The 15,434-nt window shown below is 36.8% G+C and overlaps 1 protein-coding gene across 5 annotated transcripts in view; it reads right to left on the bottom strand.

Moving 5' to 3' along the window:
- The window catches only part of Trpc1 (transient receptor potential cation channel subfamily C member 1), a 52,768-nt gene that overhangs the window by 18,151 nt on the left and 19,183 nt on the right, over positions 1-15,434 (bottom strand). For 4 of the 5 annotated variants that reach the window (XM_050157306.1, XM_050157307.1, XM_050157308.1 and 1 more), the window contains 2 exons: positions 11,957-12,159; positions 1,267-1,398 (listed from right to left, as the gene is read on the bottom strand). In XM_050157306.1, coding sequence (XP_050013263.1) covers positions 1,267-1,398; positions 11,957-12,159 — 335 coding nt within the window. Of the gene's footprint in view, positions 1-1,266; positions 1,399-11,956; positions 12,160-13,015; positions 13,130-15,434 lie in introns of all 5 variants that reach the window. The other variant, XM_050157310.1, reaches the window with a different exon arrangement.

Below are 15,434 nucleotides of genomic sequence, written 5' to 3'. Positions count from 1 at the left end.
ATTTATAACTCAGCTAAACAAAAATAAGTATATTACAAACAACTATGAGTCATGAATCAGAGGCTGGATTTTAGAAAATAATTTTATTTAGCTTTTCCCCTCATGTAAAAAGCAAGGTGAACAGGAAGGCTGCTTAGTCTTTGCACATGGCAAAAATTCCTGTGAACTGGCTATATGTAGCTAGACTTAAAATTCGCAACTTTTCCTTAAAGGCAACATTTTTCTCATTCTTTGCATTACTCCATAACCTGTGAATAATTAGTTGTTCAACAATTAGTTCTTCAGCAAATGAAATATTTATTATATTACATGCCTTTTGGTTTAGGAATATAAATGCAGATGGAAACATGCATCAAAAAAGGTGTTATTGCAAAGGCATCTCATTTTTAAATAAATATTTGATAGACTTCTAGAGCAAAATATATAATTTATTAAACTGTTTAATCTCTAATAGATTACAGGACAATTAAGTGGCTGTATAGTGATGAGCAAAGATATTGTTCCTCAAATATGACTTCATGAGGATTTTGTCCCATTTTGTTTTGCTTTTGTTTTTAAAGACAAGGTCTCACTTTGTAGCCCTGGCTGCCTGGAATTACTGGGTAGACAAGGCTGGCCTGGGAACTCACAAAAGTGAGCTCTGCCTCCCAAGAGCTGGGATTAAAGGTGTGTGCCGCCACGCCCTATCCTCGTTTTATGAGTTCACCAAAGTAAATAGATGTCATATCGAGGTTTTTGTTTTTAATGCAATGTACTTAAAGAATAGTAGTTCTAAACCTGAAAACTTAAATGTAGTCTTTCATAAGTCTCTGGACTCAGAACTTTCAGGAACACACTATGAATGATTGTATTAAGGCTAAAAAAAAATCCTGTGCTTTCCAATCCTGCTCCGCAAGTGTGAACGAACTTTGTTGACTTTCAAGATGGGGGCCACATAGGCAACTGTGACAGGAAAGTGGGTTCGTGTACAGTTCCTGTTGGCACTTTGAAAATGGGAGCTGGTAAGAGGGTACTAGAAATACTCACCATAGGAGGACTGCAAGGTTTGCCTGGGGACTGTGTGGTTACAGAAGGGCAAAGCACAGAGGAGGAGTCAACTAATCAGCACCAACATGTTACTTTGACAGAGAAAGAAAATTCAAAATGGCAACAACATTACTCATCTTAGATTAACTGTAAATAAATGCAAATTATCATGCATCCTATAAACAGATTGAAGCAGAAGATTCTACAACAAAAGACATAACGACATCCATTCTTCCCCACCTGAATTCCACCTCCACAAGGCTGAGTTCTTTTAAGTCAGCACTAAGTTCAAATGCTCTCAGGATTGGATCCTCCTCTGTTAACATTATTAGAGCTGGGCTGGCTAGACATCTATAGATATCAAGACGAAACCTGTGATAAAATTAGATTACACAACATAAAAATTTCCCTTGTTAGTTTTAATATGCAATGTTTATAAACTTATAAAGTACAAAATATTAAAATATGTTTATTTCAAGATAATTTCCCTAACACCTAAAACTTAAATATTTTGAAAAACAAATACTGGAAAATGTTGTCCACTGCTCTAAGTTACCAACTCTTTTCAAATATTCAAAATTTTGGCTGCCTTGATATAGCTGTAATTTCAGCTCTCAGGCAGCTGAGATAGGATTGGGAGCTTGAAGATTACAGAGAGTCTGGATTATGTATATTATTGTGTCTTCTTTGAATTTTTTGACTGTGAAGGAGCTAAGTACAGAGAGACATTTCATTGTATGGACTGCAAAGATAAACCAACATAAAGGTATCTTGATTTCAGAATTTGGGTCTAAGGATATGTTGCTTTGGAAAAGAGGTTCTTCTTTTGTTTCCACAGAGGATGAGAACCTGTGGAATCCTTCCAGACTAATATGGTTTGATGGACCAAGACCTCTTAAAAAGTCACTGTGAATACCCACTCAAAAAATTACTTTGCCCAATAAAAAGCAGGAAGCAGTTTGAAGAGAACATGCCCAAATTTCCAAATATTGTTTGTATATGTTTGTTTACATTTAAAGGGAGATATGATATAATAGAGATTTGCATTGGTATGAATCTTGGTCAACTGATACAAATTTAAGGTCAATTTTGCTATATATATATTTCTGCTCTTGATTAAGGTATTGTGTTTGTGTAGCTCATTTAAAATGTAATGAATAATTAATAAATATAGGTTAATAGAGAGTCATTTATAATAGTCAAGCTTGTAGTCATATTAGTTAGGTTTTCTAGATATATAGAGATTTATTTTAGTTAGATAACTTGAAACCTTTCAAAGACTACAGAATATGGCATTTAAAATTTCTTAAGAACTTAGACTTTTCATGACAATGAGACTCATCTGCTCCTGGCAGCACCAATCTACCATAGGATGATGGACATTGAAGAAACTCGTTATGGAGTTTGCTAACCATTTTGGCAAGAAACTGCTCTGGCCTGGACTGCTTTATGATATGCTATATGTACTGGACATGCAGAATCCACAGAAAAATAACTGCTGAAGTGGCCTAAAGAAGGTAACACAGTCCTTTGGGGTTCCTGCTTCATGAAAGAGTCTTCCAGACATTCTGTAGGACACAGACAAAAGTGACTGACAAACTGCCAATATAGGTGGAATTGTCTTTGAAATTTCCTGCTTCATGGGAAAGTCTGCTAGATACTATGGACCTGTGGGCTGAAGATTGGATGCCCCAATGATATAGGAGAACTTTGGGTGACTGTCCAAGCAGGGAGATGTCTCTTTCAATTCTAGAGGTTTGGAAGTTGCTTTACAATGCACTTCCTGTTTACTTAGATAATATTATATCCTTCTGGAGTCTTTGATGGAGTTGAAGAATTTATTGTTATAGTCTTCCTTAGTTATAATAAAAGATAAAGTAGATATAAATATTATAACCGTAATTTTTACTTGATACCTATTTTGTAATATGTAATCTTACTAGGTTAAAGGTAAAAAAAACTTTCTTTTTGTTTAAACAGAAAAGGAGAAACGGTGTAGGAAGTCTTTGTGTCTATGTGTTGCTTTTATTGGTTAATGAATAAAGAAACTGATTTGGCCTATAGCAGGGCAAAACTTAGCTAGGCGGGGCAAACTAAACTGAATGCTTGGAGAGAAGCCATGTAACCCCACCAGAGACAGATGCCGAAACTTTACCTGGTAAGCCACAGCCTCGAGGTGATACACAGATTAATGAAGACGGGTTAAATAATATGAAGAGTTACTAGAGCTATAGTAAAAGGAGCGGCAGGCTGCGTCCCGCCACCCAGCTCCTGGCCGCCCGGCTAGCTTAACCCCCTAAATAATCATAAGGAGATCCACATTAATTAAATTGCTGCCTGGCCCATTAGCTCTAGCCTCTTATTGGCTAACTCTCACATCTTGATTCACCCCATTTCTAATAATCTGTAAGTCACCGCAAGGCCGTGGCTTACCAGGAAATATTCAGCATGTCTAACCTGGCAGCTTCATGGCGGGTAGCTCCCTCTCCCTGCCTGCTTCCTCCCAGCATTCTGTTCTATCTACTCCACCCACATAAATTCTGTCCTATCAAAAGGCCAAGGCAGTCTCTTGATTCAACCAATGAAAGCAACATATAGTCAGAATGACCTCCTACACCATAGAGCTAATGGGCCGAGCAGTGATTTCATTAATACAGTTTCTGTGTGGTTATTTTGGGGCTGAGCAGCTGGAAACAAACAAGCGGTCTCCTTACAACAGAGGATTGCTTGAACTCAAGGTTAGTTTGGGTAACATAGCAAGATACCACCTAAAAAGACAAAACAAACAGCATCCAATTGTCTGCATCAACCTTTCAAGTAGCTCAGATTATGGGCATGTATCACCATATCTGTATCTTAAGTATTTCTGAAGAAGCAACTGCCTGCACTATAATTAATAAATATGTATAGACAACTTATCTCTATGCTTTCATCAATATGCCTACATTGATTAATTTTATCATTACTTTTAGATGACATTCAAGCACAAGTGGGTTTCAGTGAAGCTGCACAACACAATACAGGCAGAAACACTCCAAATTTGCTGTTCAATTTTGAACTTTTAGCCATTTCACATTTGCAAGCCTTTTACTGTTGACAAGTTTTATGCCCTTCCCATTGAGTTTAAGAAGTTATGGCTGAGCTCTGTCTCAATCCTTCCTATTCCCTGTTCAATAAAGAGCTATAATTTTGTCAGGTTCATGCTAGTAAACCTGTAACTTTGGTCTAGAAGGACCAAATAGTGGACTGGACAAAATGACCAATGGAAAACTAGGTTATCAAGACTGAGCCTGCAAGTCAAGATGAGGCCAGTAGAGGACCAACCAGAAATGTCAAGAGATACTCTGGACTTACATAAATCCCTAGCTGACTAGACAATTACACATATGTGGGTAACTCATAAGTTTAGAAAAAGAAAAGACCTAAAGAAGTATTAAGAAGTTACTTAATGCAGGATCATGTGCAGGATCCATAAGCAACCAAATGATTCCATTTAGATAAGATTTGAAGAAACAGTGCCAACATGGATATAAAAATTAGACTGTTGTTTTTATGTACTGAGAGAACTGCTAAAACAAAGTTTTGGTTTGACATGGTTAAACTCTAAAGTGATCAATGATAAACTTTATAAATATACTATCTTAGGTTTCTATTGCTGTGAAGAGACCCATGACCATAACAATCTTATGAAGAAAAGTGTTTAAAGGGGTTGCTTACATTTTTATAGGTTTAGTCCATTATCGTCATAGTATAACATGGTGACGTGCAGGCAGACATGGTGCTGGAGAAGTAGCCGAGAGTCCTACATCTTGACTCACAGGCAACTGGAACTAGGCTCAGTCACTGGGTGGTATCTTGAGCATATATGAGACCACAAAGCCTGCCTCCACAGTGACACATTTCCTCCAACAAGACCATACCTATTACAACAAGGCTACACCTCCTAATAGTGCCACTCCTTTTGGGGGCCATTTTCTTTCAAAGCATTAATATCACTTCCTGCCCCCCCAAATGCTTGTAGCCATATCACAGTGCAAAAATGCATTCAGTCCAACTTCAAAAATCCCCATGAGCTATAAGTCTCAGACTTATTTAAAAGTCTAAAGTTCAAAGTCTCTTCTGAAATTCATATAATCTCTTAACTGTAATCCCCTGTAAAATAAAATTCAAAAAGCAGATAACGTACTACCAACACATAATGGCACAGGATATATATTACCATTCCAAACATAAGGAAGGGAACATAGAGAGGAAATACTGGACCAAAACAAGACCAAAAACTAACGAGGCAAACTCCAAACTCTGCATCTCCATGTCTGATGTTAAAACACTTTCCAGATCTCCAACTCCTTTCAGCTTTGTTGACTGCAACACACTTTCTCTTGCAGCTAGAACATAGCCCCTCGTTCAATTACAGTGTCACCAGCTTTCTGTTTTCCATGGTTTCCTTCACTGTCTAAGCTTGGCTATTCTGGAACTTGCTCTGTAGACCAGGCTGGCCTCAAACTCAAAAGATCCACCAGCCTCTGCCTTCCAAGTGAGGTATTAAAGGATTAAAGGCGTGAGCCACCAATTGGCTCTAAGCTTTTCTTTCTTTCTTTCTTCCTTTCTTTCTTTCTTTCTGTCTGTCTGTCTGTCTGTCTGTCTGTCTGTCTTTTTCTTTCTTTCCTTTCTACCTTTTCTTCCTTTTCTTTCCTCCTTCCTCCCTTCCATTCTTTTTTTATTCATTTTTTTTTTGTATGAGTGCTCTGTCTGCCAATGCAGCTTTATGCCAGAAGAGTGCATCATATCCCACATGACTGTAAGCCACCATGTGGTTGCTGGTTACTGAACTCAGGCCCTCTGGAAGAACAGCCAGTGCTCTTAACCGCTGCACCATCTCTCCAGCACCAGCTTTTCTTTAGTTCCTTTTCACAAGTTGGGAACTTAGCTGGGTGGGATCTTGTCCTGAGGTTACCACTCCCTTTAGTCCATTTCTTTTTCTTTTTTTCTTTATTTTTTTAATTTTTTAATTTATTTATTTCTTTATTAATTAATTAAAGATTTCTGTCTCTTCCCCACTGCCACCTCCCCTTTCTCTCCCCCTCCCCCAATCAAGTCCCCCTCCCTCGTCAGCCCAAAGAGCTATCAGGGTTCCCTGCCCTGTGGGAAGTCCAAGGACCACCCACCTCCATCCAGTAAGTAAGCTAGTAAGGTGAGCATCCAAACAGCCTAGGCTCCCACAAAACCAATAGGTGCAGTAGGATCAAAAACCCATTGCCATTGTTCTTGGGGTCTCAGTAGTCCTCATTGTCCCCTATGTTCAGCGAGACCGGTTTTAACCCAGGCTTTTTCAGACCCAGGCCAGCTGGCCTTGGTGAGTTCCCGATAGGACATCCCCATTGTCTCAGTGTGTGGGTTCCCCCCTCGCGGTCCTGAGTTCCTTGCTCGTGCTCTCTCTCCTGGTGCTCCTGATTTGGACCTTGAGATTTCAGTCTGGTGCTCCAATGTGGGTCTCTGTCTCTGTCTCCTTTCATCGCCTGATAAAGGTTAATATTCAGGAGGATGCCTATATGTTTTTCTTTGGGTTCTCCTTCTTATTTAGCTTCTCTAAGAACCCAAATTATAGGCTCAATGTCCTTTATTTATGGCTAGAAACCAAATATGAGGGAGTACATCCCATGTTCCTCTTTTTGGGTCTGGCTTACCTCACTCAGGATAGCGTTTTCTATTTCCATCCATTTGCCTGCAAACTTCAAGAAGTCCTTGTTTTTTACTGCTGAGTAGTACTCTAATATGTATATATTCCATACTTTCTTCATCCATTCTTCATTTGAAGGGCATCTAGGTTGTTTCCAGGTTCTGGCTATTACAAACAATGCTGCTATGAACATAGTAGAGCATATATTTTTGTTGTATGATAAGGCCTCTCTTGGGTATATTCCCAAGAGTGGTATTGCTGGGTCCAGGGGTAGGTTGATCCCGAATTTTCTTTCTTTCTTTTTTCTTTTTTCGTTTTTCAAAACAGGGTTTCTCTGTAGCTTTGGAGCCTGTCCTGGAAATTAGCTCTTGTAGACCAGGCTGCCCTTGAACTTACAGAGATCCACCTGGCTCTGCCTCCTAAGTGCTGGGATTAAAGGTGTGTGCCACCACCACCTGGAAGCCATTTTCTTTCAAACCACCACATAGCCTAAATTTTACATTTTAAAAGAGTGAACTTAGTTTGTTACTTAATACTATATTAGAAAAGAATTATACTCTCCAATCCTTCAGAATTAAGGGAGAAGTTACCAATAGAAAGAAATCTGGGAATCCTTTGTATAAATGTATATAAAACACAACACATTTAAAAATAATTCACAGGTCAAGAGAATGAGTGGACAAGTCATATACTAAGATGTTGTGGGGATTTGGTCTATCAGACAATATGGGCATAGTCTTTTCTGGGAATACGTGACTGGGTCAAAATGGAGGGTGAGGGTCAGGTGCTCTCTTAGATTGTAGAGGGCTCACTGGCGGCAGCAGCTTGGTGACCTTCCTGTAACTCCCCAATTGCCCTTGGGAATGAGGATCAGCAGCTAAAACATCAGCAGTGTTAGAGCCTCATTCTGTATTATGAGTGTACTTTATATTCTGCACCTGTTTAACAAATCTGACTTAATCCCAGAGATCCATTCCTCTTTATCTGGCACCCAATGTGGGGCTTGAATCGATGACCATGCAATTAAAAGTCTCATGCTCTACTAACTGAGCTATTTGAACTTGAGCTGTGAGTGCCAGGTCACTTTACTCATATAAATAAAAAAGGTCAGAAAAACACAATAAAGACAGATTCAGACAAAAAAAAAGCCTCTAAATGGGTCACAGTATGTTTCAAATGTACATAGGCTTGAGAGAGAGAGGATAAAGGGTATAAACAGTCACAGATTTTAAAAAAAAAAAGACTTAAAATAATAAATCCCTTAAAGTAATAGAGAAATTAAAAAATATATAATTAAGTTATGTAAAGATGGAAAATACATAGAGTCTGGATTATGTATATTATTGTGTTTTCTTTGGATTTTTTTTGGTTGTTAATGAGCTAACTACTTAGAGACATTTGATTGTGGGGACTGCAAAGTTAAACCAACCTATATATTTTAAATCATAAATTTTATATGTTAAAGATATCTTAACTTCAAAATTTGGGCTAAAGGATATGTTGCTTTGGAAAAGAGGTTCTGCTTTTGTTTCCACAGAAGATGAGAAGCTGTGGATTCCTTCCAGGCTAACATGGTTAGATCTAGGAAGGTCTCTGATGGGAGCAATAACCTAGGTAATCCAACATCCAGAACAGCTTCAAGGTAACTGGCTGAGAAGATGCAGTCTCACAGACTACTACAGGCAAGATACAACCGTAATTCTCTATTTCCTCAGGGTTCCTCAAAGATTACCAGCATCCAGCAATCAGCAGAAAGTTGTCTAGAGAACTATGCCCAAATTCTCAAAATATTGCTTATGAATGTTTGTTTTCATTTAAGGAGGGGTTGGTTATAAATTGTTATTGGTCATAGTTAATCTCTTTCTAAATGAAGAAAGGGGGATATGATATAGAAATGATGGAGAAAAAGATAGATTATTGAATCTACTATAATCCAAAAAACAAACACTAATCTCAAAATATTTTACATTGGTATAGATTTTAGTTATTGATATAAATTTAAGCTTAATTTTGTTATACTGTAGGTATATTTCTACTCTTGCTTAAGATATTGTGCTTATACAGCTTAATTAAAAATGCGGCACATAATTAAGAAATGCGGATTTACAAAAATAGTGTTATTCATCTATAACAGTCAAACCTATAGTCATGTTAGTTAGGTTTTCTAGATATACAAAGATATATTTCAGATAGATATTCTTCAAACATTTCAAAGACCTACAGAATATGGCATTTAACATGTCTTAATAACTTAGATTTTCATGACAGTGAGACACATCTACTCCTGGCAGCAACAATGTACTCCATAGAAGATGGTGGGCATCAAATAAACTCTGTGTGGAGTTTGTTCTCTTTGTGGGAAAAGCTAGCCATGAGGGCAAAGAAATGTCCTTGTCTCAATTGCTGACAGTTACTGTTCAAACTGGACCAGCAGGACACTAACAAAGGTGACTGCCAACTTTTGCCAAGGCAAGGTAAGTTAGTCCTTCAAAGTTCCCTGCTTCATAGGAAAGTCTGTCAGATATGCTAGGCCCGTAGGCCAAAGTTAGATGCCCTAATATTACAGAGAAAACTTGGGTGACTGTTCAGGCAGCCAGATGCTTCTGTCATTTCTTAAATTTTTGGAAGTCACTTGCACTTCCTGCTTACTCAAGTAATATTACTTCCTACTCAGGTCTTTGATGGAGTTGAAGACTAGACAGTTATAATTATAGATTTTCTTAGTAATGATAAAAAGATAAATTATATATAAAACTTTAGACTCACCAAGATAGATAATATTTTTTCTACTTTTGTCAAATACAGACTAGATATTATAATTCTTACTTAATAATTATTTTGTTATATGTAATTTTACTATATTAAAGTTAAAATCTTTCTTTTTGATAGAAAAGGGGAAATGCTACGGAATGCTTATGTACACTAAAAATATGTATTGTTTCTATTGGCTAATAATAAAAGCTGTTTGACCAATAGCCAGGCAGGATAGGGTTGGGCAGAACAATCAAACTGAGGACTCAGATGAGGAAGGGCAGAGTTGAGAGAGACACAAGCAGTCACCCAAGGAACAAAATGCCAGTGACCAGTAAAAGTCACGCCATAGGATAATACATAAATTAATAGAAATGAGTAAATTTAAATGTTAAGTGCTAGTTAGTAATAAGCCTGAACAGCCAATCAGTTTGTAATTATTTGGGACTGTGTGATCAGATATGAAAGCTTCACCTGTTTACAGTAAGAGAAAATATACTATCCCTCCTTACCCATGTTGATGCCATCAAGAGGTGCATCACTACACTGATGCTCCTCAACTTGGAAGGTTCAACTTACAACTATTTCTAAGCTTTCCTACTTTGCAAGTGCTAAAAGTTATGTACATCCAATAAAAACTGAACATCACACTTTTTCTAGTTAGTATTTATTATGTAAATATTTATTAAATACTTAGCTCTATTTTACAGACAAGGAAATCAAGGACCAAAGAGGTTGCTTCATTACAATACAAACATCTTTTGATACTATGTATAATAATACCTAAGACCAAGTAATTTTACTTCTCTAAATACCCTCTGTTGGCCTCAAATTTATGATTCTCCTGCCTCAGTACTCTAGGTAATGAGGTAATAGATGTGTGCTACCATGTCTAAGACTGGCCATATCGCAACACGGCCACATGAGAATCAAAACCATATTAAAGCAGAGAAAAGGCTTATTCTTTTCAGACTGACTTCTCAATCAGCTGACCACCACAGTAATAAAACTGTCCATGGGATGATCTTGTGAGACCTATAGAAGGCAGGTGCTTTTTCTTGATCTTAACATTTCAACTGGGAGATGGGAAAAGATGATAAATAGTAAAGAAGTAAAATATAAATATGGTCTAAGAGGGAAAACAAGAGGCATGAATAGCTAAAATATTTAGTGAGAAATTAAGTCTGTGAACTGGAAAGATATTTCAGTGGTTAAGACCACTTCTTGTTCTGCACAGGACCTAGGTTCAGTCCTGGCATCCACACAATGGGAAACAAGTATAACACGACCTGTGAAGCTTGGGTTCTGGAGCCCTAACTAAGTATGAGAAGGAAGAAGGAATGAGGAAAGGACAAACTACACAGATACACAGAGAGAGAGAGAGAGAGAGAGAGAGAGAGAGAGAGAGAGAGAGAGAGAGAGAGAGAGAGAGAGAAAATCTGGGATCAGGTGGGGTTTTGCTACCTCTGGAACCTCTCAGCACATTAATATGTATAGCACAGATGGAGGGATTAGCTATTTTCAGTTGGAGATCTCTGTAGGCAGCTGTCTCAGGCTACAAACATCTGGGAGAAGGAAGTTGAAGTTACTAGTCTTTGCACACTCATAAACTGTGTTAAAAAATCTTTCATAAACACTCATACCTGGGCACCTGATGAGATATATGTCACCCCTCTTGAGCCTCACCTGGGTAAGGCTTTACCACCCTGGAGGGTGAAGCCATTGAAGTTCTCAACATGGCTATCCTCATGTCAACAATACATATTTATTCAGGACTTCACTCACTCAGTGTTTCCCAGGCTCCCTATACAAGCGACTGTACCTCAAGTTCCAGAAGACCTGGCCTTCACTGTAAACATGTGGTATACTAATATATATGCATGCAAAACACTTATATACATAAAATAAAAATATTTAAATAAATGTTTTAAAGTTGCCTTCTACCAGAAATAGTAGGTGTGCACCACTATTTCTGGTAGAAGACAATTACCAGAAATACCACAAGTACTCAAGAAGCAGAGAGGCAACTTAAAGGTCAGCTTTACAGTCTACAAGATGAGTTCCACTAGCCAGTGCTATATGGCAAGACTGTCTCAAAAAGCTAACATGATGATGATCATCATCATGGTGGTGGTAAAGATGATGATGATATAGTAGTGGTTTTGTTTTCTTTATAAGGTAGCAAGTGGTGCCCTTCTATTCTTGCTACCTGGAACTACTCTTGAACTAATAAACTATGCCTCTAAAAAGCTTCACCAGAAAGAGTATGAGATAAACTTCATATACAACTTGAAGGATTTTCCTATTTAGCATTTGGTAAACATTTCTGAAAATTTCAGAATTCACCTGATAAGCAAAGGCGCTAGAAATCTCACTTTCCTAAGGCTCCCAAGCACATTTCTCAGAAATTGCACTGAGAGAATATTTTTTTAAAATAATCATCATTGACATGTACCTTGGTACATCACTCTTCTACTTATCAAACCCTCATTTTCTAACCTGGAATGTCTGAGGCTGTCCTTTTTGTTTTTTGCAGAACACAGCGTGCATTCACAGCCAACTGCATGGGGCTTGGGCAAAGACACGTCCTGTTTTAAAAGCATGGTAAGGATTTCATAGTTGTTACGATGAGCAGCTAAAATGACAGGGGCAACATCCATTGTCGTTGAATATTCAGGATTCTGAATTCGTTCCATAAGTTTCTGAAAAATATTCATACAAATGTCCAAAGGTTATTATCTGTGACATAAAAATATACTTATCTAAAGGATGGAATAAAAAAAATCATATAAGAAACTTTAGAATTGTTTTAAGAATAATACATTTTACTTCAACTCATTTTTTGAAATTTTAAAATTTCAATTCTAATTAACAAATGTTATATAATATAACATAATCTTCAATAGGCAACATTCCTAAAGTACAGTTCCATTTTCCTAAAGAAGCAAGGGTATCTAAAGAAATACTTTAAGAAAAAGTATTAATTTTTTTAAAAAACTAATAGGAACGTGCATGATAAGGAGAAAGAACAAGAATTTTAGGAAAAGAATAAAATGGAAAAATAGAATGTTAAAAACAGCAATAGTATAAATGCATGAGAAAAACTAAAATTTCTACCTGTGTGGCCAGCCTTGTCCTACAGATAATAATGAAGCCACTTATTTTATACAATCCAAACCCTGCATAGTCTACAACCTGTCACAAATGTGCAAGATCAGTACAATCACAGTCAATAACTAATGAGAACTGCAACTGTTAGTCATTTATCCTCCCATTTCATCCCCACGGTGAACTATTAGGCTGAGAATAATTAGTAACCATGAAGAAACTGAGGCTCAGAGAAGTTAATGTGCCTGAACCATAACTAGCACAGGTGCCAATCACATCCAGATCTGTGTTACTCAGGACCCTGAGCTCCTCCCACTACAACAACCCTTTCACCTACAATGGTATGAAATGAGAAAAAGAAACAAAAAACATTAGTAATTCAAGAATCAAGATTAAAGAAAAAGGTTGACTATTTTATGACTATTGCATATTCTTTCCAATGCTTCTCACTTTTTTGCAGAGGTTTCCCTGAGAGCTGTTTGAGTCCAGAGTAAGCTCATCAAGTTCACATTTTGGTAACTTTTATTAACACTGTAAAAGTAGTGTACACTCATTATAAAATATCTGAAAAATACAGAAAAGCAGAAAGAAGAATAAAAATACCCATATTCCTTCTACTCAAATAACATTTTACAGTACAATATTTCCTTCTAGTCCTTTCTTTACTTCACCCCCTCTGAAGGATACACTTTGCATAAATCCTAGTGTGCTAAGCACGAGTGATAAAAACAATAGCTTTTGATAAAAGCAATAGTTCTTAATACTTCAAAGATCAAAAGAAAAAAATAATCTCATTGCTCTAGAGCCCAGGATCTTCAAGGGACAAAATCATGCACAGAAATTTGCACAGTTTAAAGGAAACTCACAGACTCTGTGTTCAAGATACTCCGCAATGTAAATGACATTACAGCAAACTGCTATGAAAAGAGCCTTTTACAAATTTAGGACTACCTCATTAGCATAGATCCTCCCCCAAAAATAGAAGTATAGGTCAAAAGGCCAGGAAAAATTAGAAGTTCTTGATATATAATGTGAAAGTCTTTTCAATGCTTTATAGTCTCGATATAGGGATGCATCCATTTCATACTATTGTTTCCCTCACAGAAAAGGGGACTGACACTATTAATATGGGTGAAAAACAATAAAATTTTAATTTATTTTCTTTTAAATACTGATAAGTTTTGATATTTTCTGATATGCTTTTCTGCTTTTACGAAGTTTGTTCCTGTACTTTTCAATTATTTTTTGGAGATTCATATTCATGAATTTATGTAACAGTTACATAAAAGCCTAAAATTGGCACTTTTTTCTCTTTGTATTGGTTGAAAAGAGTTATATTTACTCTCAGGCTTAAAGTCCTAACTGAAAAGAGGTCCTGTGTTTCCTATGAAGCATTTTATGCCTGGAAAACCACTATGAGACGTTAAAAGATTAAAACTTATAATTTCACTGCTGATAGTATGACCTACATATTTTCAAGTAAATAGCCCATATTTTAGAGTTAATAGTGAAAAGACAATTCAACACGTCAAGGCTATAGGATGAATTCACTGAAGTAGTAAAAGAAAATATATTAAAATATTTGTGTCTGATTAGAAACAAAAAAGTTGTTAAAAGGTGATTTTAGAGCTGTTGTAAGTATTCAGATAAAGACTGAATAAATGACCTTGTCAGAGACAGAGCAGCAAATGCTTTCTTCACTGACCAGCTGGGAACTGCCAAGGCTTTCAACTGCTGAGAACAGTGGTGATAAACTAATACTTGCCACTGTTCTAATGGCAAATAGCACTCCACCTTGCTTCAAAGACAGAAATGTGTTCCCAGGCTAGAAGGTGGAGCAGGAATATAAAAATATAGCAGAAATTGCAGGATGAATGGCAGACACTGAATGGAACTATTGTCTTTGGTCTGTTAGTGAAAGGACCTCCTTTTAAGCTACCCCCTTTTTACGCCCTTCTTAGTGGTTTCTTCCCAACATCTGAACTAAACAGTATTCTAGAAGAGTCACACTTTGTTGTTGATGTTGCTAGATTTTTGTTTGTTTGTTTGTTTGTTTGTTTTTCGAGACAGGGTTTCTCTGTAGTTTTGGGACCTATACTGGAACTTGCTCGGTAGACCAGGCTAGCTTTGATCTCACAGAGATCACCTGCATCTGCCTCCCAAGTGCTGGAATTAAAGGCATGTGCCGCCACCACCTGGCCTGTTGTTACTAGTTTTTAAATTGTATGTGTGTGTGTGTCTATGTGTGTTGCTAAAGGTTGCATGATAGACAAACACCTTATACTATTTATAACATCAGTTTTTTTTTTTAGTGGTCCAAATGAAAGCAAAATTTGTTTAGTTCTTAAAAATATTTTTATTCTGATTACAGTTAGATGATAATCCCAGAAACCATTTAAAAAGATTAACTGATTAATATACCTTCAACAATAATAAATGTTAAAACTTTTTAAATTCAATGTACAAAAATATCTCATTTTAAAGTAACATCATAAATGACTATCTTGCTACTGAGAAAACCAATAAAATATTTTTTAAAATCCCTAATTAGGTCAATCAATAAGAAATGACTACTATAAAGTGGCATTTGGTTATATTTATATAGCTTTTTTTCTGTGTGCATTTTTAAGGATTAAAAATATTATTTATTTTATGTGTATGATTATTTCACAAGTATATATGTCTGGGAACAATGTCCATGCAATACCCAGAGGCCAGATGAAGGTGATAGGTACCCTAGAACTGGAGTTGTAGATGGTTGTGAGCTACCATGTGGGTGCTGGGAATGGAACCCAGGTCTTCTGCAATAATAGCAAGTGCTCTGAACCACCGAGCATCTCTCCAGTCCCTTTTCTATGTATACTTTTAA

Source organism: Alexandromys fortis, unplaced genomic scaffold (assembly GCF_014885135.2).
Source record: "Alexandromys fortis isolate MF-2015 unplaced genomic scaffold, M_Fortis_MF-2015_v1.1 scaffold_85, whole genome shotgun sequence".
NCBI classification, from domain to species: Eukaryota; Metazoa; Chordata; class Mammalia; order Rodentia; family Cricetidae; genus Alexandromys; species Alexandromys fortis.
Note: the sequence above shows the minus strand (reverse complement) of the source record. Positions and strands in the feature narration are given on the sequence as shown.